The sequence below is a fragment of the Eriocheir sinensis genome, chromosome 40 (genome assembly GCF_024679095.1).
Source record: "Eriocheir sinensis breed Jianghai 21 chromosome 40, ASM2467909v1, whole genome shotgun sequence".
Lineage (NCBI taxonomy): Eukaryota > Metazoa > Arthropoda > Malacostraca > Decapoda > Varunidae > Eriocheir > Eriocheir sinensis.
In genome coordinates, this window is record NC_066548.1 from 10,347,476 (window position 1) to 10,365,253 (window position 17,778).

General features: G+C 45.1%; 2 protein-coding genes across 2 annotated transcripts in view; both read left to right on the top strand.

Moving 5' to 3' along the window:
• LOC127009427 (uncharacterized) overlaps nt 1-17,778 on the top strand; it is a 55,387-nt gene that overhangs the window by 20,850 nt on the left and 16,759 nt on the right. The window contains exons 16-27 of the mRNA XM_050882522.1: nt 1,264-1,452; nt 1,708-1,817; nt 2,404-2,493; nt 2,621-2,720; nt 7,700-7,843; nt 8,816-8,968; nt 9,075-9,167; nt 9,320-9,447; nt 9,631-9,745; nt 10,099-10,287; nt 10,545-10,654; nt 11,269-11,358. Coding sequence (XP_050738479.1) covers nt 1,264-1,452; nt 1,708-1,817; nt 2,404-2,493; nt 2,621-2,720; nt 7,700-7,843; nt 8,816-8,968; nt 9,075-9,167; nt 9,320-9,447; nt 9,631-9,745; nt 10,099-10,287; nt 10,545-10,654; nt 11,269-11,358 — 1,511 coding nt within the window. The remainder of the gene's footprint in view (nt 1-1,263; nt 1,453-1,707; nt 1,818-2,403; nt 2,494-2,620; nt 2,721-7,699; nt 7,844-8,815; nt 8,969-9,074; nt 9,168-9,319; nt 9,448-9,630; nt 9,746-10,098; nt 10,288-10,544; nt 10,655-11,268; nt 11,359-17,778) is intronic.
• LOC127009349 (retinol dehydrogenase 11-like) overlaps nt 13,580-17,778 on the top strand; it is an 18,424-nt gene continuing 14,225 nt past the window's right edge. The window contains exons 1-4 of the mRNA XM_050882320.1: nt 13,580-14,484; nt 16,501-16,653; nt 16,750-16,842; nt 17,672-17,778. The exon at nt 17,672-17,778 is cut by the window's right edge and continues 8 nt beyond it. Of these exons, the coding sequence (XP_050738277.1) occupies nt 16,518-16,653; nt 16,750-16,842; nt 17,672-17,724 (282 nt within the window). The 5' untranslated portion in view covers nt 13,580-14,484; nt 16,501-16,517 and the 3' untranslated portion in view covers nt 17,725-17,778. The remainder of the gene's footprint in view (nt 14,485-16,500; nt 16,654-16,749; nt 16,843-17,671) is intronic.

The window sequence follows — 17,778 nt, forward strand, 5'->3', positions numbered from 1 at the left end:
AGAAAAGTAGTGCTGTTTCTTGTGTATGTGTTCTCATTTATACCAGGGTTTTTCGACCTAGGGTACGTGTACCCCAGAAGGGTACACCAAGGGTCAAGGGTCTGTCAGGGGGTACGTGCTCCCCACGGGTCGTTATGGTTAGGGACCTGGGGCCGGTTTCATCAAAGGTCCCAAGTCCTTGGAAGTGGTCTCAAGGAGTCCCAAGCACGCTTGGGACTCCTTGAGCACACTTCCAAGGACTTGGGACCTTTGATGAAACCGACCCCTGGCCGCCCACTGACTTGTACTGTACGCGTATTGGACAGGGAGAGAGGCGCGAGGTGTGGCCGGGCACGTACCACTCGACAATCGTGAACTAGAGATTGGTGTTGCTGCTTTTTGGCAGGTTGGTCTCTTTGTGGCTACTGTATTTACTGATATATTAATTTCGGAATGTTGTGTCGATTTCAGTAACATTATTATCGCAAACTGCGTGGCATTGGCAAGAATAAGATTGAGCCCTGACTTATTCTTAATGGAAAAGGTTGATGAAATAGAAAGCACTAGTTTTTCATGTGTACGAAGTAGTGTTGTGCGAAATGATTCACTATAGCGGCGATGTATAGTCACGATGTAAGATGGCCTTAATTTATGTGTGATATGTGGTGTGAATGTATGATATGGCTGGGTGTAATGTGGAGTATCCGAGTATGATTTGGCTTGGTGAAACCGTGTCGTAGCGCGGTGGCTGTGTGGTGATGTGTCAGGTGTGTGTGGATGGGAGTGATGTTGGGCATCGTGTACTGATGTGTGTTGTTATCTATCGTACCTATTTTTTTTTGTCTACCTTAGCAAAAAAAATCACGTAGCTATATTGGTTCTAGTTGTCTGTTTCTATGCAATTAATTCAATATACCTGATAATCTATGCCACCTCAAGAGCAATTTTGCAGTAATTTTTCGTAATTTTCAATACCGTGCAGTGTAGCGGTGTGGAAAAAAAAAAGCTGGCTGCGTTTTTTTGGTGTTTTTTTTTTGGGGGGGGGGTGGGGGGTAATACCAACCCTGATTGACAATGAGTTTAATGACGATAATGGTAAGAATAATAATGCTTTTAAGGACAAATATAGATATGAGGTTTGACAAGAGGTAAGTACTAAAATATATACCGACACCCACAACATATTTACCCCAACAAGTGGTTTATTAGAGTTGATGTCTAAATCCAGGCTGAGAGGTATCAAAGGTATCAATGGTCAATAAATCTTTTTTTGGCTTTCCGAAGGTCGCCTGAAGGAGTCTGCGCCGAGTCGTATCGTCAACGTGTCCTCCACGTGCCACTACTGGCCTGCCGAGAAGGATTTGAAAGATCTGGCGATGAATGTCAAGTACACGTCGTTGCACGCCTACTCCGTCAGCAAGCTTTGCAACGTTATCTTCACCCGTGAACTGGCGGACAGGATGGCCGGCACGGGTGAGACGACCAGACGTCTGTTTTCAAATAGGTTTTCAATGTTCAAACCCTTTCTGCGCACTGGTAGTCGTGAAGTGCATTCTGGCATTGAGATGTAAGTCTTTTGGGGGGAAGGAGAGGTCCTGGGCACATTTCAGTTACTATTCCATTGCTTCTCATAGTAACTGTATCTGCTCTTCGTTCATTGTTCGTTAGTTCCCTGTGTTCTTATTGAGGTTCATGTCGCCTGACCCTCGTGATCTCTTTTCTCGCCAGGCGTGACGGTCAACAGCCTCGACCCAGGCTTCGTGAAGACAGACATTATGCCTTTTGGTTACAACCTCTTCATACTCGTCAGTCTCTTCCTCAGGACCTTCGCCGCAAAGGTAAGGAACGCACTAACATTCCTTTCTTGATTACTTTCATATTAGTTATCAGGTTATAGTTTAGCGGCGCCCTTTGTTATTTTGTTATTTGGTTTTCGGTAGGGTGTGTGTCAAGAAATTACTTATTCGTTAAGTATTCAGGGCAGTGACATGAAAATCATGTGTAATGCTCTCAAAGTCGCACGACAGTAGCATGACGGTAGGCCTGCGAGGAGTGAATATATGCAGCCATCGTAAGACCCATCCTCAGTCCCTGCCTCGCCCTTCCCATTGCTTTCCTTACCACCCTCTAAAAGACTATATATATGTACAATATCTTTTCGATCACTTGAAGTCACGTGTTCGTTTGTGCAAGGAAAAGGATATGAATGACAGGATTTATAAACCATAATATCCATGCCCAAGCGGAGATTTCGTATCTTCTTCCTGCTTAATGTGAGTTTCTTGTTTCGATTACAAAGCAGCGGCCATTACGCGTTGCACCTTTGGCTGATTCTTATTCCTTCCATGAAAAAAAATGTACAAGCACGACCTCAACCCCCAAATCTCTCTACCTCTATATATCTCTATCTATCTATCTATCCAGGAAACGGATACCGGAGCCCAGACCAATATCCACCTGGCAGTGTCGGAGGAGCTCGAGGGCGTGACCGGTCGCTACTTCTCTGACTGCAAGGTAATGTGACCCAGACACACTCCTATTGCTTGTATGCGCGGATGTCAGTAATGATACAATCAAAGTATAATACAACGTACCACTGGAACAATCAAGTCGCCATGTGCTTCCTGTCTTACACTTGCAGGAGAAACCCGCCCACAAGTTGGTGAGCCGCAAGGACCTGGCCGCCGCCCTGTGGGAGGCCAGCGTGAAGGCCGTCGGGCTGCAGCAACACGAGGCACACTGCTAAATGCAGATATCCGCGGCCCCGCCGGTTCACCACAGACCCCTTCTTCGTGCCTCACACTCACCTCTTACAGTAGAAAGACAAAACACTGATGAATGCTATCTCACCTCCGCTCGACCCTCTTGACTTTCATTGACTCACTACAGCACTCGCTATACGCTTCCCACGGTTCCGCCAGGCGCCTCCCTTACCTGTTCAGTCTTGGCGTCCTCATACTGTTCACCTACACGAGGCATGATCACAGCCTCCCTTGACCCGCTACACACCTGTTGTTCAACAAAGTGTCCTCCCGAGACTAGCGGTGACGCAGGTCATGTGAGACACTGTTTAATGGCCAGCGTGTGACCATGGCAAGGCCGTGGTCCCTCTCCATGGTCTTCCTCGTGTTCTCCCTCCATCTCCCTTCCCTGGGCCTCCCAGCGTCTCAAGGTGGCCTCACTCAGGGCCGCGACGGGACGTGGTTTGTTCCTTCTATTTGCGTTAAGCACCGCACAGATGTGTTGCCCAAATATTCTACTTCACATTTTGTCACCATTATGGATTCCAAGCTAAGTTCGTATTGTTCAGGAGTGGCTGGTTGTGTTTCCAGTTATTCTCCGTCTGAGGAATTGTAAAATATTACTATAGCTTTGTCATTGTATTCATATTTCTTCAAACCTTCAAGGATGTATTTCTAAATGATATGTAAATCAACCCATGGTTGTACAAGGCTGTAGTATTATTATTTTATTCAAGGCAAGTATTGCTAATTGATAGCCCCAGCACCAATATCATATTTATTAATCGATGAACAAAAAACAATATATAATTGTCTGTTTGTGTCTATCTGTCGCTAACTAGTTTTCTTTTTGTTCTTTTTTCGGAGCAGCAATTATTTTGCTAATCGTTAAACTAATGGTAACTCCAACTCATCGTTACAAACGCTTCATGCATTCGCTCTCATTGATCAAAATATAAATCCCAGGTTACATAAATTTTATATTGTGGGCATTTCCATTAATTTCTCTGATACTCCCGAGGTGAGATAATACCCACGTTTTTCCACATTATTTCATAGTCAGATACTTAAATCGATTAAATTAAATCTGAACTATATATGTATATCGCAACCAACCTTCCAGACGACGTCCAGAAGCACTACTCAAAATCAGCAACCTTGACACAACCCACTCAATGCCCCGGTGGCTTTCTATTCCTGTGTGTGTGTGTGTGTGTGTGTGTGTCAGGGTTGGAAAAAAAAATCATGATTTAAAAAAAATCGATTTATTTGATTTAAATCGTCTTTTTTTTATTTATATAGATTTTTTTTTTGTTTAAATGAGATTTTTTTTTTTTTGCAGTAATCCTTTTTTGTTTCCAACGATTATTTTTTTCAGTCTTATGAGGCCATTTTCTTGTATTACACTTGGCCAATGTTAAATGAAACCATAGTTTAATACACATTACCCAAGATGAGTTTCTCACATAAAAAACATAAGTAGGACTATTGTTTTTTTTTTTTTTTTAATTATGAATATTTTTCTTGTAAGAGATGCTAAGATTCAATGGTGCCTGATTTGCCACAGGACCAGTACAGGATCAGTACAGGACAAATAGACTTGAAACAATTTCTGTACAACTGCTTCACATGTTGTTCCTTCTTCCTTATATATATATATATATATATATATATATATATATATATATATATATATATATATATATATATATATATATATATATATATATATATATATATATATATTTTTTTTTTTTTTACAACAAAGGAGGCAGCTCAAGGGCACAAAAAAAAACTAATTAAAAAAGCCCGCTAATCGCTGCTCCCATAAAAGAATCGGAAGAGGTGGCCAAAAGCAAGGTCAGATTCGGGAGGAGAGGTGTCCTGATACCCTCCTCTTGGAAGAGTTCAAGTCGTAGGCAGGAGGAAATACAGATGAAGGAAGATTGTTCCAGAGTTTACCAGCGTGAGGGATGAAAGAGTGAAGATGCTGGTTAACTCTTGCATAAGGGGTTTGGACAGTATAGGGATGAGCGTGAGTAGAAAGTCGTGTGCAGCGGGGCCGCGGGAGGGGGGGAGGCATGCAGTTAGCAAGTTCAGAAGAGCAGTCAGCGTGGAAATATCGATATAAGATAGAAAGAGAGGCAACATCGGTAGGAGGAGGAGAGCTGATGAGACGAAGAGCCTTAGCCTCCACTCTGTCCAGAAGAGCTGTGTGGGTGGAGCCCCCCCACACGTGAGATGCATACTCCATACGAGGGCGGACAAGGCCCCTGTATATGGATAGCAACTGCGCGGGGGAGAAGAACTGGCGAAGACGATACAGAACGCCCAACCTCGAGGAAGCTGATTTAACAAGAGAAGAGATATGAAATTTCCAGTTAAGATTTTGAGTTAAGGATAGACCGAGGATGTTTAGTGTTGAAGAAGGTGACAGCTGAGTGTTGTCGAAGAATAGGGGATAGGTGTTTGCAAGATTGTGTCGAGTTGATAGGTGGAGAAATTGAGTTTTTGAGGCATTGAGGGACACAAGATTCCTTCTGCCCCAATCGGAAATGATAGCAAGGTCTGAGGTTAAGCGTTCTGCAGCCTCCAGTCTGGAGTCGTGTACTTCCTGTTGTGATGGTCTTCTATTGAAAGAAGTTGAATAATGCAGAGTGGAGTCGTCGGCGTACGAGTGGACAGGACAGTTTGTTATGGAAAGAAGATCATTGATGAATAACAGGAAGAGAGTGGGTGATGGGACAGAGCCCTGTGGAACGCCACTGTTGATAGGTTTAGGGGAAGAGCAGTGACCGTCTACCACCGCAGAGATAGAACGGCCGGAAAGGAAACTGGAGATAAAGGAACAGAGAGAGGGATAGAATCCGAAAGAGGGCAGTTTAGAAAGCAAAGACTGGTGCCAGACTCTATCGAAGGCTTTCGATATGTCTAGCGCAACAGAGAAAGTTTCACCGAAACTGCTAAGAGAGGATGACCAAGAGTCAGTTAAGAGAGCAAGAAGATCGCCAGTAGAACACCCCTTGCGGAATCCATACTGGCGATCAGATAGAAGATTAGAAGTGGAAAGGTGCTTTTAAAACGTCCGGTTCAGGAATGATTCATAAGCTTTAGATAGACATGAAAGTAAAGCTATTGGGCGGTAGTTTGAGGGATTGGAGCGGTCACCCTTCTTAGGCACAGGCTGTACAAAGGCATACTTCCAGCAGGAAGGAAAGATAGATGTTGATAGGCAGATACGAAAGAGTTTGACCAGGCAGGGTGTCAGGACAGAAGCACAGTTTTTAAGGACAAAACGAGGCACTCCATCAGGTCCATAAGCCTTCTGAGAGTTGAGGCCAGAGAGGGCAAAGAAAACATCATTAGGAAGAATCTTAATAACAGGCATAAAGGAGTCAGAGGGGAGATGAGTAGGAGGAATATGCCCAGAATCGTCCAAGGTGGAGTTCTTACAGAAAGTTTGAGCGAAGAGTTCAGCCTTAGAGACAGATGAGACGGCAGTGCTGCCGTCAGGGTTAAGGAGAGGAGGGAAAGAGGAAGAAGTGAAATTGGAGGAGATATTTTTGGCTAGATGCCAGAAGTCACGGGAAGAATTAGAAGAAGCAAGGTGTTGACATTTTCTATTTATAAAAGAAGTTTTGGTAAGTCGGAGAATAAATTTGGCACGATTCCGTGCTGAAATGTATAGATCAAAGTTAGTGGGAGTTCGAAGGCTCTGGAACCTTTTGTGAGCTGCCTCTCTATCTTTAATAGCACGAGAACAAGCATGATTAAACCAAGGCTTTTTAGCATGAGGAGTAGAGAAAGTACGTGGAATGTATGTCTCCATTCCAGAGACACACACACACACACACACACACACACACATATATATATATATATATATATATATATATATATATATATATATATATATATATATATATATATATATATATATATATATATATATATATATATATATATATATATATATATATATATATATATATATATATATATATATATATATATATATATATATATATATATATATATATATATATATATATATATATATATATATATATATATATATATATATATATATATATATATATATATATATATATATATATATATATATATATATATATATATATATATATATATATATATATATATATATATATATATATATATATATATATATATATATATATATATATATATATATATATATATATATATATATATATATATATATATATATATATATATATAATTTAAACCATTAGATATTTTACTCTTGATGTAACACTTAAATCATTTAAAATACAGTATATTTAATTTTGATTTAAATCATGACTTTTTTACTCAGATATAAATCGATTTAAATCACTTGATTTAAAACATTTGATTTAAATCAAAACAACCCTGGTGTATATCATGCTCAGTCACTTCCTTTCATTAAATGTTAAGTATGAAGGACAACACATTTCCAGCATTTCATCTAAGGGGCCCTGGAGACGGAGGGTCACAAGCGGTTGTTTTGTCACTTGCACCTGCAACACACACTGGTGCAGGCAACGCATGTGTACCTGCAACACACCGTAGTACAAAGGAAGACATTTGCACCCACAAAACACCGTGGTACATAGCAACACATTTGTTGCTACAACGCACTGTGGAGCAGAGCAACACATTTGTACCTGCAGCATTCCGTTGTACAGGCTCGCTTCACACCAGTGATTTTTTCTCTTACCAAGAAGACTCTTGGACTCTTGACCGAGTCGGCCTTCAGTGGTGATAGGGCAATGCTGTCACGCCGACCTTGAGGAATCATGACCACGATAAAAATATGTATCTACTGAAAATAGGTACCAAATAACTATTATAAATTAGAAATACTGCTCTTCTATATATTAATGTTATATGTTTCCACTACTAAATTGATTGTGTGCCCAACTATATACCACTTGTTTATGACGTATAGTAAAACATTAGGGAGAGTTTTGATAGTACCTGGTGCCCCCAAGCCCAGTTGTTGTGTATATCTTGGTGTTATCAGCGCCGCGGGCCCAGTGCATTCCTGCCTGCAGAGGAAGGTGTAGCCCCGCTCCTCTTCTCGTCTCTCCCAACCGGTGAGAAAGTGTGTGTCTGTATCGCATAAACCTCACTCCGTGTCTCATTTATTCTGGGGGCTAACCTTCCGTGCGTGTCTTTCACATTTTTACGTTCAGCCTATGGCGCTGATAGACTTTAACAGGTGTGACTGATGATCGGCCTCAGCCTGTTAGTGACACTGGCAAGTGTTTCATAGTGCCGCCATCTTGCCTGGATCGTGCTGCCCCCGGGGCTCCACTTGATTATCTTTAGAGAGTTTCGCTAAAGTCAGGGTTATTAGGTAGTCATCAAGACATGTGGGTAGTCTTAGGCAAGTCGACGGTGACTGAACATTGCCAGCGTGTAGCAGCGACGGGACTTCAACCCGGGTCCTCCAGAACACCACACTGACCACTCAGCCACCGCCTCGGCTGTGTATCTGATTCATAGAGGAAGTTAGCCATATTTGTCCATCGCTTCTCTTTATCTGAACGCCGATAACTTCTTAATATTGAACCCTTGCCATCCTTATCAGCAACTCTTCCCTGCTGATGCTGTTGATGGCCTCGGGGTGACGGCTCCTCCCTCCCGCAGCACAAGACTCTCGTTGGGTTACTGATGTTAATGTCTCGCCTACACTCACTCCTTCCCACATCCTTCCTCCAGACGTGATTAATCAACTTCACTTTCTGCCCCGCCTCGCTAAACTCGCCAGTGACTCTTGCTTGTGTGGCTGCCGCAACACTCGGTTTGCACGTGTTTCCTGAACGACGAGACAGCGGCAGCATCAACAACAAAAACAACCACAAACATGATTATGTCGCCTCCTCCTCCTCCTACTGCTACTACTACTACTACTACTAATAATAATAATAATAATACTGATAATAATAATAATAATAATAATAATAATAATAATAATAATAACAACAATACTAATAATAATAATAGCAACAACAATACTAATGCTATTACTTTTAGTACTTTAATACTACTCCTGACCCCTACAGGTGCGTCAGCGGGCAGCATGCTGCTGGAGGTGGTGGTGGCGGTGCTGGTGGTGGTGCTTAGCGTGAAGGTGTACACAACAGTAAAGGCTGGCCGCTGCACCAGCACCAGGTCCATGGAGGGCAAGACGGTCATTATTACTGGCGCCACGGCAGGTGTGTGTGTGTGTGTGTGTGTCACAGTGTGTGTGTGTGTGTGTGTGTGTGTTCCGTACACCAGTACACACAGACACACAAGCACTCAGTTTTCGCCTCCCTTCAGGCATCGGGAAGGAGACGGCTCGTGACCTGCTGCGGCGCGGTGCCCGCATCATCATCGCCTGCAGGAACATGGAGAAGGGCGCCAGGGTGGCCGGTGAGTGTCGCGGGGAGAGGGAGGTACATATACAGGGATGTTCAATAGGTCAAGGTCATTAGTGTCCGTCAGGTTAAAATCACTATGTGCCCTTCAGCCAAGGGTCACAGGACGTCATCAGTAACAGGTACTAACACAGGTGTTTGCAACAGGTGAGCTGAGGGCTGACGTGGGCAGCGTCGGGGAGGTGGTGGTGCGACACCTCGACACCTCCGTCCTCGCCTCCGTCAGGACCTTCGCCAAGGAGGTGCTGGACACCGAGAAGGCAATCCACGTGCTGGTGGGTGACGGGGTGGAGGCGGCGAGGGAGCGGGGGGCGGCAGGGGAACGGGGAAAGCCTGGAGGGTGGTGGGGAGGGCGGGTGGGTGTGCCTCTACTTGTCTGGGTTCTCGTCTGTTTGTGAGTGTCAAGCTATACACAATCTTTCCAGTGTGCCTTCTGCTATTTGTCTTCCTATCCATAGATCAACAACGCTGGCATCCTGGGCCCAGACAAAAGACAGGTGACGGCGGAAGGCCTCGAGCTGACTATGGCGACCAACCACTTCGGTCACTTCCTACTGACCAACCTGCTGCTAGGTAAGACAAGTCGTCTGGTGGTGGTGGTGGCGCCACAGCCAATGCTGCTATCACTACTAATACTATTAATAATAATAATGATAATAATAATAATAATAATATTAATGGTATTTATAGTAATAGAAAAAATAATTATAGTGAATCAATGACAATGATGATAATGATGATAATGGCAATAATAATGCTTTTGAGGACAAAGATAGATACAAAGGTTTGAAAAGAGGTAAATAGTAAAATAAATACCGACACCCACAACATATTTACCCCAAGTGTGTTGTCAGAGTTAAAGTTTAAACCCAAGATGAAAGACTATCGTATCAAAGGTCAATGAACCCTATTTTGCCATTCCAAAGGTCGCCTGAAGGAGTCGGCGCCGAGTCGTATCGTCAACGTATCCTCCTCGGGCCACTTCTGGCCTGCCGAGAAGGATTTGAATGATCTGGCGATGAATATCAAGTACTCGATGATGCACGCCTACTCCGTCAGCAAGCTGTGCAATGTTATCTTCACCCGTGAACTAGCGGACAGAATGGCTGGCACGGGTGAGATGATCAGACGTCTGTTTTTAAATAGATTTTCAATGCTCAAACCCATTTCGCGCACTGGTAGTCGTGTAGTGCATTCTGGCATTGGTGTGTAAGTCTTTTGGGTGCAAGGAGAGGTCCTGGGCACATTTCAGTTACTGCTCCATTGCTTCTCATAGTAACTGTATCTGCTCTTCCTTCCTTGTTCGTGTGTGCCCTGTGTTCTTACTGAGGTTCCTGTCGCCTAACCCTCGTGGTCTCGTTCTCCTCGCCAGGCGTGACAGTCAACAGCCTCAATCCAGGCTTCGTGACGACAGACATTGTGCCCTCCGGTTACAGCTTATTCGCACTCAGCATTTACTTCTGCAGGACTTTCGCCGCGAAGGTAAGGAACACACTAAAAGCCCTTTCTTGATTACTTTTATATTAGTTATTAGATTATGGTTTAAGGTGTGCGTTGTTGTTTGGTTATTTGGTTCTGGGTAGGGTATGTGTTAAGAAATTACTAATGTGTTATGTAGTCAGGTCTGCGACATGAAACACAAGTACAATGCTCTCAAAGCCTCACGACGGCAGCATGGTGGGAGGATGACGAGGACTGTATGTATGTAGCCATCGTAAGACCCATTCTTTGACCCTGACCCACCCTTCCCATCGCGTCCCTCGCTCGCCTTACCACCCTCTAAAGTCTAAAAGACTGGATCTATGTATATTATCTTCTATATAATTTAATCTAGATCAACAAAATTTGAAGTCATGCGTGCGTTTGTGCAAGGAATAATGTATGAATGATTTACAAACAATAATTTCCGACCCGAAGTGGAAATTTCGTATCCACTTTCATTACTGTTCAATGTCAGTTTCTTGTTTCGATTACAAAGCAGCGGCCACTTCGCGTTGCACTTTTGGCTGACACTTATTCCTTTCACGAAAGAAATGTACAACCACGACCTCAACCCACAAATATCTCTCCCTCTATCTATCTATCTATCTATCCAGGACGCGGCCACCGGAGCCCAGACCAACATCCACCTGGCTGTGTCGGAGGAGCTCGAGGGCGTGACGGGCCGCTACTTCGATAACTGCAAGGTAAAGTGACCCAGACACACTCCTCTTGCCTATATGCGCGGATGTCAATGATGTTATAATCAATGTATAATACAACGTACCACTGGAACAATCAAGTCGCCATGTGCTTCCTGTTTTACATCTGCAGGAAAAACCCGCCCACAAGTTGGTGGACCGCAAAGACCTGGCCGCCGCCCTGTGGGAGGCCAGCGTGAAGGCTGTCGGGCTGCAGCAGCACGAGACACACTGCTAAATGCTGATGTCCGCGACCCCGCCGGTTCACCGCAGCCCACTTCTTCGTGCCTCACCCTCACCCCAACAGCAAGAAAACAAAACACTGATGAATGCTAATTCACCTCCGCTCAACCCCCCTGCACTCGCTACACGCTTCCCACGGTTCCGCCAGGCGCCTAGCTCTCTTGCCTGTTCAGTCTCGGCGTCCTCATACTGTCCACCTTCACGAGGCATAATGACAGCCTCCCTTGACCCGCTTCAGCCCTGTTGTTCAACAAAGTGTCATCCCGAGATATGCGGTGAGGCAGTTCGTATGTGACAATGTTTGCTGGCCAGCGTGTGATAGTGGCAAGGCCCAATAGCCGTCCCTCTCCATCCCCCTTCCCTGGGCCTCCCAGCGTCCCGAGGTGGCCTCACTCAGGGCCGCGACGGGACGTGACCTATTCCTTCTTTTAGCTTCGAGCACCGCACAGATTTGTTGTCCATTTATTCTACTACATATTTTGTCACTATTATTGATTCCGAGCTAAGTCCGTATTGTTCAGAAGTGGCTGATTGTGCTCCACACGGGCAAATGTGTATGGGTCACCTCTGCCTAATTCAAATAAATCACTGCAGGACATGATGTGCACAGCTGTGGAGCTATTGGCTTTTATAAATTTCAAAAAGAATTTTTTATTTAATCTTCTGCTCTGCCCAGGGTGATGAAAATGCATTAGAACGAATATAATGTAACATACATACTAATAACAGGTTAAACCAAGATTGCTTGGAGCATTCACAAATATCCGTCTTTTACTGCAGTGAAGCACATGCACAATACCTTCATTACCTTTATAAGTAACTATTTTTTCACAAATTATTTACAGAAATAATAATGAGAAATGTGTAATATAAGTGGATGATAAAATTACTGTAACACGTCAGCAGCAGGTCGTTAAGGGAGGTCGCTGTCCTCATTGCGACAGGACGCGTACTGGTCCTTGCCTGTCGGTCACCGGTCGGCGTATGGGGGGCGTCTTGGCCTGACTCCAGGTGTGAATCTCACCATGGTCGCCGTCCGGCCACCCACTGGACGAACACTGGACGGACACCAAACGACCACCGGTAGCCGTTCGGTCGCACGACTACTTTGCCACCTATGTGGTCGGGGAGCGGTGGGTGTGAATCGCAGTATTTTGGGGGGGTCGCGGGTGGTCGTTAGCAGGTCGTAAAGTCAGTGTGACTGTAGCTCAAGGCAACACTCACCCGCCGCCGCTGCCTCGCCGCTGAGCCCTGGGAGGGAAGGTTCCCGCTCGCCGCACCACCTATGCGGCGCTCTGCAAGGGCGATACACGTACATTGTCAGTAGTAAGTCCAAATAACAATGGCGGAATGCACTGATTCACTTCAGGACAAAACTAACAAAGCAAGAGAACTATTTCATGGAATTTAAAAAAAAAACGAGCACCTTCACCGGGCGCCAAACACTTACTGTTGTACTCGTCAGTTTTTCCAGACAAGAAGTCTATAAAAACAAAAAAATACAAAGCTGCACCAGACTTAAATTTACCCTGTTATTATGAGTTATTAAGTGCTTCTTCTTAGATAAATGCAAGAGCAATACGTCGATCGTTAACTGTCCGCCCACACCGCACACCGTCACTATTCATCTTGCCATTCAGGGATGTTCATTAATCCTCGTCACACACGCCATCAACGTCACAAACGCTTCAGGCATTCGCTCCCATTGATCAAAAAATACATCACAGGTTACATAAATTATTACATTGTGGGCATTTCCATTAATTTCTCTGATATTCCTGAGGTGAGATACACACGTTTTCCACATCATTTCATAGTCAGATTCTTAAATCGATTAAATTAAATATGAGCTATGTTTGTATATATCGCAACCAGCCTCCCAGTCGACACCCAGAGGTACTACTCAAAATCTGCTGCAACCTTGATACAACCTACTCATAATGTCCCGGTGGCTTTATTATCCGAGGTTTTATTTATTTTATCATTTTTTTACGTGATAGCCTGTAGCACCGGTAGGCTTTCTTCAAGCGCCTGGTGGTCGGCCCAAGCCCGTCGTGGGTCGTGGCGCAGGCAAGTGTTTATAGTGGCGTCATGTATTCTTGGCTCATACTGCCTCCCGGAAGTCATTCTTGAATGACTTGAACGGTTCTTCTAGAATCCGGGTTGATAGGTGGTCTTCAGGACAGCATTTTTGGGCCACTCGGCGGCGACAGAAAAATCCCAGGTGGTAGTGTCGGATTCGAACCCGCGTCGTCCAGAACGCGGTGAATGCGGGACCCGTGCGCTAACCACTCAGCCACCGCCTCCCCACGTGTGTGTGTGTGTGTGTGTGTGTGTGTGTGTGTGTTCAAGTCCTCAAGCACACACAGTGTCTGCCAGCAACAAGCCTCACTTTGCCACCGCCTTCACAAACAGTTTCCGCGTCGGTGTACCCAGGGACCTATGCCTTGCAGGGCCCACAAGCGCTCCCCGCAACAGAGACGCCATGAGCTGGACATTGCATTGCCCCGTATCTCGCCCATCAGTGATAAAACCCAGGAGTGAGGCAGTCGTGGCAAGTGATAAGACAATGTTATTTCATCCGTAAGAAACCTTGACTGGAGTGAAAAAAAATAATTATACACGATATATCTTAAGAGCTGTGATATCATGTTTATGCATCATCGCTGTGTGCATCTACTTCTAAAGAGCACTGAATATACAAATCTTGCGGTAGGTCGTGACTCTTTAGGACAACCAAGACGGTAAAAAGCAATAAGTGCCATGGGGTCCAAAGGTCAGTATAGTGTATCATGGCCTTATCAAGATTATGGGAGCCAGTGGTTTCGTAACTGCCGTGTGAGGTGTGCGAGTACGTCCACCTCTCTCGTTTTTTGCTTCCTTTAACAGGTAAGAAAGTTGAATTTGAAATATCTTTACAAGGATACAAAACTGTGATGGCCTCTTACATGTCCTATAAGCACTACCTGTACACCGTCACTTATACCTTTGATTCGATCTGTATTGGTTCTGCTCTCTTGCCACAGTCTCCCTCTTCTTTTTCCCTCCCCTTACTTTGGCTCGAGTCTCCCACCCAACACCTGGTGCTCTTGCTCACCCTATTTTCTCCTGTTTTACCTGTGTCACGTTTCACCCCGGCCCTGCCCCTCCTCTACCCACTCCTCACTCCTGTTCTCCCTCTATCACACTTCGCCCCGGCCCTTCCCCTCCTGTTCCCACTTCATTGAGCATCTTACGTCCTGCAACCAGTGATTATCTTGCTCAGTGCGTCTATAAACACAATCTGAAAGACGCAGTAATGTCAGTCCTGCTTTCTCTAGTGGAAGGAAGAGGGAAGTGGCGGGAAGTCCTCTCTTGATCATGTACTTTGAAAAATACATGATCAAGAGAGAACTTATTAGAGGTTTAGGAGGAGCATGGATGCACGTCATGATCCCTTCTAAATTGTACCGGGATCAGAGACGACGAATAAAAATGACGGTCGCTTTTTGTTATTAGAGAAAACATCAAAGGACTGATAGTTAAGTTACGGTAATGAACCTTCGCCTAACATCCTCGCGACCTTCAACTTTCGTCCCCCAATCGTTGTGCTTCTGTGTGCCTCGCAAAAGGGTTTGAAGAAGGTCTATGGCCTAGTTCTGTCCCGCATGCTTGCCATGTGACCCCGGTGTTCAAGGTTTTGTGAAGTAAATTTGTGATGTGACTTGTTTCACCCATCCCTCCATCTCGGCGCCTCCTGGCACAGAGCATCTTCTGAGGCTGGTACGTCTAGACGTGACGGCCACTTTATACCATCAAAGCATACTGCTTAGAAGAAAGTGACTAAAAAAAGGGAAGTCCACTGCACATGACCTTCACTAGGAGGTTCATCTCATGAGCAGCATGTATCTCTTTAGCTGGACACTGATAACTCCGTCCTTGAACAATATTGTCGTTATCAGAGATAGTACGTTACTATTGTTGGTCATGCTGATGATCACTCTTCTTTCCTAGCACACAAGATTTTCGTGTAAATATATCATCGCCTCGCCCACGACCCTTTTATCCCGCGTCCCCTCCCCCCCTTCCTGAGTGCTGGGCATGCCCGCCGCTACTCCACGCCCGCAGTTCCTGCTTGTGTGTTTGCCCAGTCATTGCGCTGTACGCCTTTAATCTAACGTTAGCAAAAAAAAAAACTACAATACTACACCACCTAGTGCCACCATCACTGCTACTACTATTACTACTACAACTTATTTTTTTTAAGGCAGGAAGGTATCTTAACGGCATTAAATAGAAACAACAAAACCAAAAAATAACAACGGTAGACTCTGTTCCGAAGAAAAGAAAAAAGAACAAGAGGACAGAAGAGACATCAATTTCAGGTGTCTTGACACTCTCCTCTTGAATCAGTTCAAGTCGTATACTACTACTATTACTACTACCACTACTCCTTCTTCTACTACTACTACTACTTTTACTACTACTACTGCTGCTGTTGCTGCTGCTGCTGGTGCTGTTATCCCTTGATTTTCCAGACAATAGTGAGAAAGTAGAAATCTCACCAACGATTTCTGCCTCTTTCATGAAGCCCCATAGACCAAACAACAGCCGAATTTATGGCACAGGGTGCAACACCTCTCACAAAACAGGGCACTAAAAAATGCAAAGGTACGCACACTTATGTAAGCTACGACTGCTCCTTGAAAGACAGGTTCTCAAGGCCTACTGTTACCCAGCGTCTCTCGCGGACCCAACTGTCATAAACAGAGGCTAAAAATACTCGGCCTGGGTCCCGTCTTAAGGGGTTTTCATCCACAACAGGCTCAAGGGACAATAGCACGCCGTCACGCGCAGTAATAGTGTATGTTCACAACTTTACCTTTACCTTTTTACCTACTTTAAAACTACTCCTTATTGCTACAGGTGCACAAGCGGCCAACATGTTCATGGAGGTGGTGGTGGCCTTGGTGGTGGTGCTGATGAGCCTGAAGGTGTACATGACAGTCACCTCAGGCAACTGCAGCAGCACCAGGTCCATGGCGGGCAAGACGGTCATTGTTACCGGAGCCACGGCAGGTGTGTGTGTGTGTGTATGTGTGTGTATGTGTGTGTGTGTGTGTGTGTACAAACACACCAGACACATAAAAACGCTCTGTGTTTGCCTCCCTTCAGGCATCGGGAAGGAGACGGCTCGTGACCTGCTGCGGCGCGGTGCCCGCGTCATCATGGCCTGCAGGAACCTGGAGAAGGCCGCCAGGGTGGCTGGTGAGTGTTGAATGAAATGGACGGAGAGGAGAAGAGGAGCGACGTATCAATGCACGTCTACTAACGGCGAGTGAATGATATATCATTGGCATGTGTGTCCTGCTCTAAATGACCAGGAGTAACTCAGAAATCAGTGGCGTGCGTGTTGTGAGGAGCACACATGACGTGGATGTCTATCAGGTCAATGTCACTAGGTGTATGTGTCATTTGAAGGTCACCAGGATTGTCGATATCAGACGAAAGGCAACAAGGGTTATCATCATTACGGGACACTTAACACTAAAGACCTCGCCACAAGTGAGCTACGCCACGAAGAGGGGAAGGTCAAGGTCATCATGTCACCAATATCACAGGCAATCATTAACACAAGCGTATTCGTCTCAAGTATACTGCGTCACGGTTAGATCAAGGTCACCAGGTGTCATCAGTAACACAGGTACTAACACACACGCGTTCGCCACAGGTGAACTGCGGGCCGACGTGGGTGATGTCGGGGAGCTAGTGGTGCGACACCTTGACACCTCCGTCCTCGAGTCAGTCAGGGCCTTCGCCAAGGAGGTGCTGGACGCCGAGAAGGCCATCCACGTGCTTGTGAGTGCGGCGTGGTGCCGATGGTGGGAGGAGGTTTTGGGGAAAATGACTCGAATATCAAGGGAGAGTGATAAGGAAGAGGCAGGAGAGCGAGATCACAAGATGAGGGGTGTGCATTGTCACCTGCCTTGGCACTTGTGCTCCGGCTCTGTGAAACTTGTTCTTAGTGTTCTGTTTATTTCATTGTTATGTGTTACATCTGCTTCGTCTTCGTCAGTCTGGGTCTATCTTTCCACAGATCAACAACGCAGGCATTCTCGGCCCGAAGAAAAGGCGAGTGACGGCAGATGACCTCGAGCTGACCATGGCGACCAACCACTTCGGTCACTTCCTGCTGACCAACCT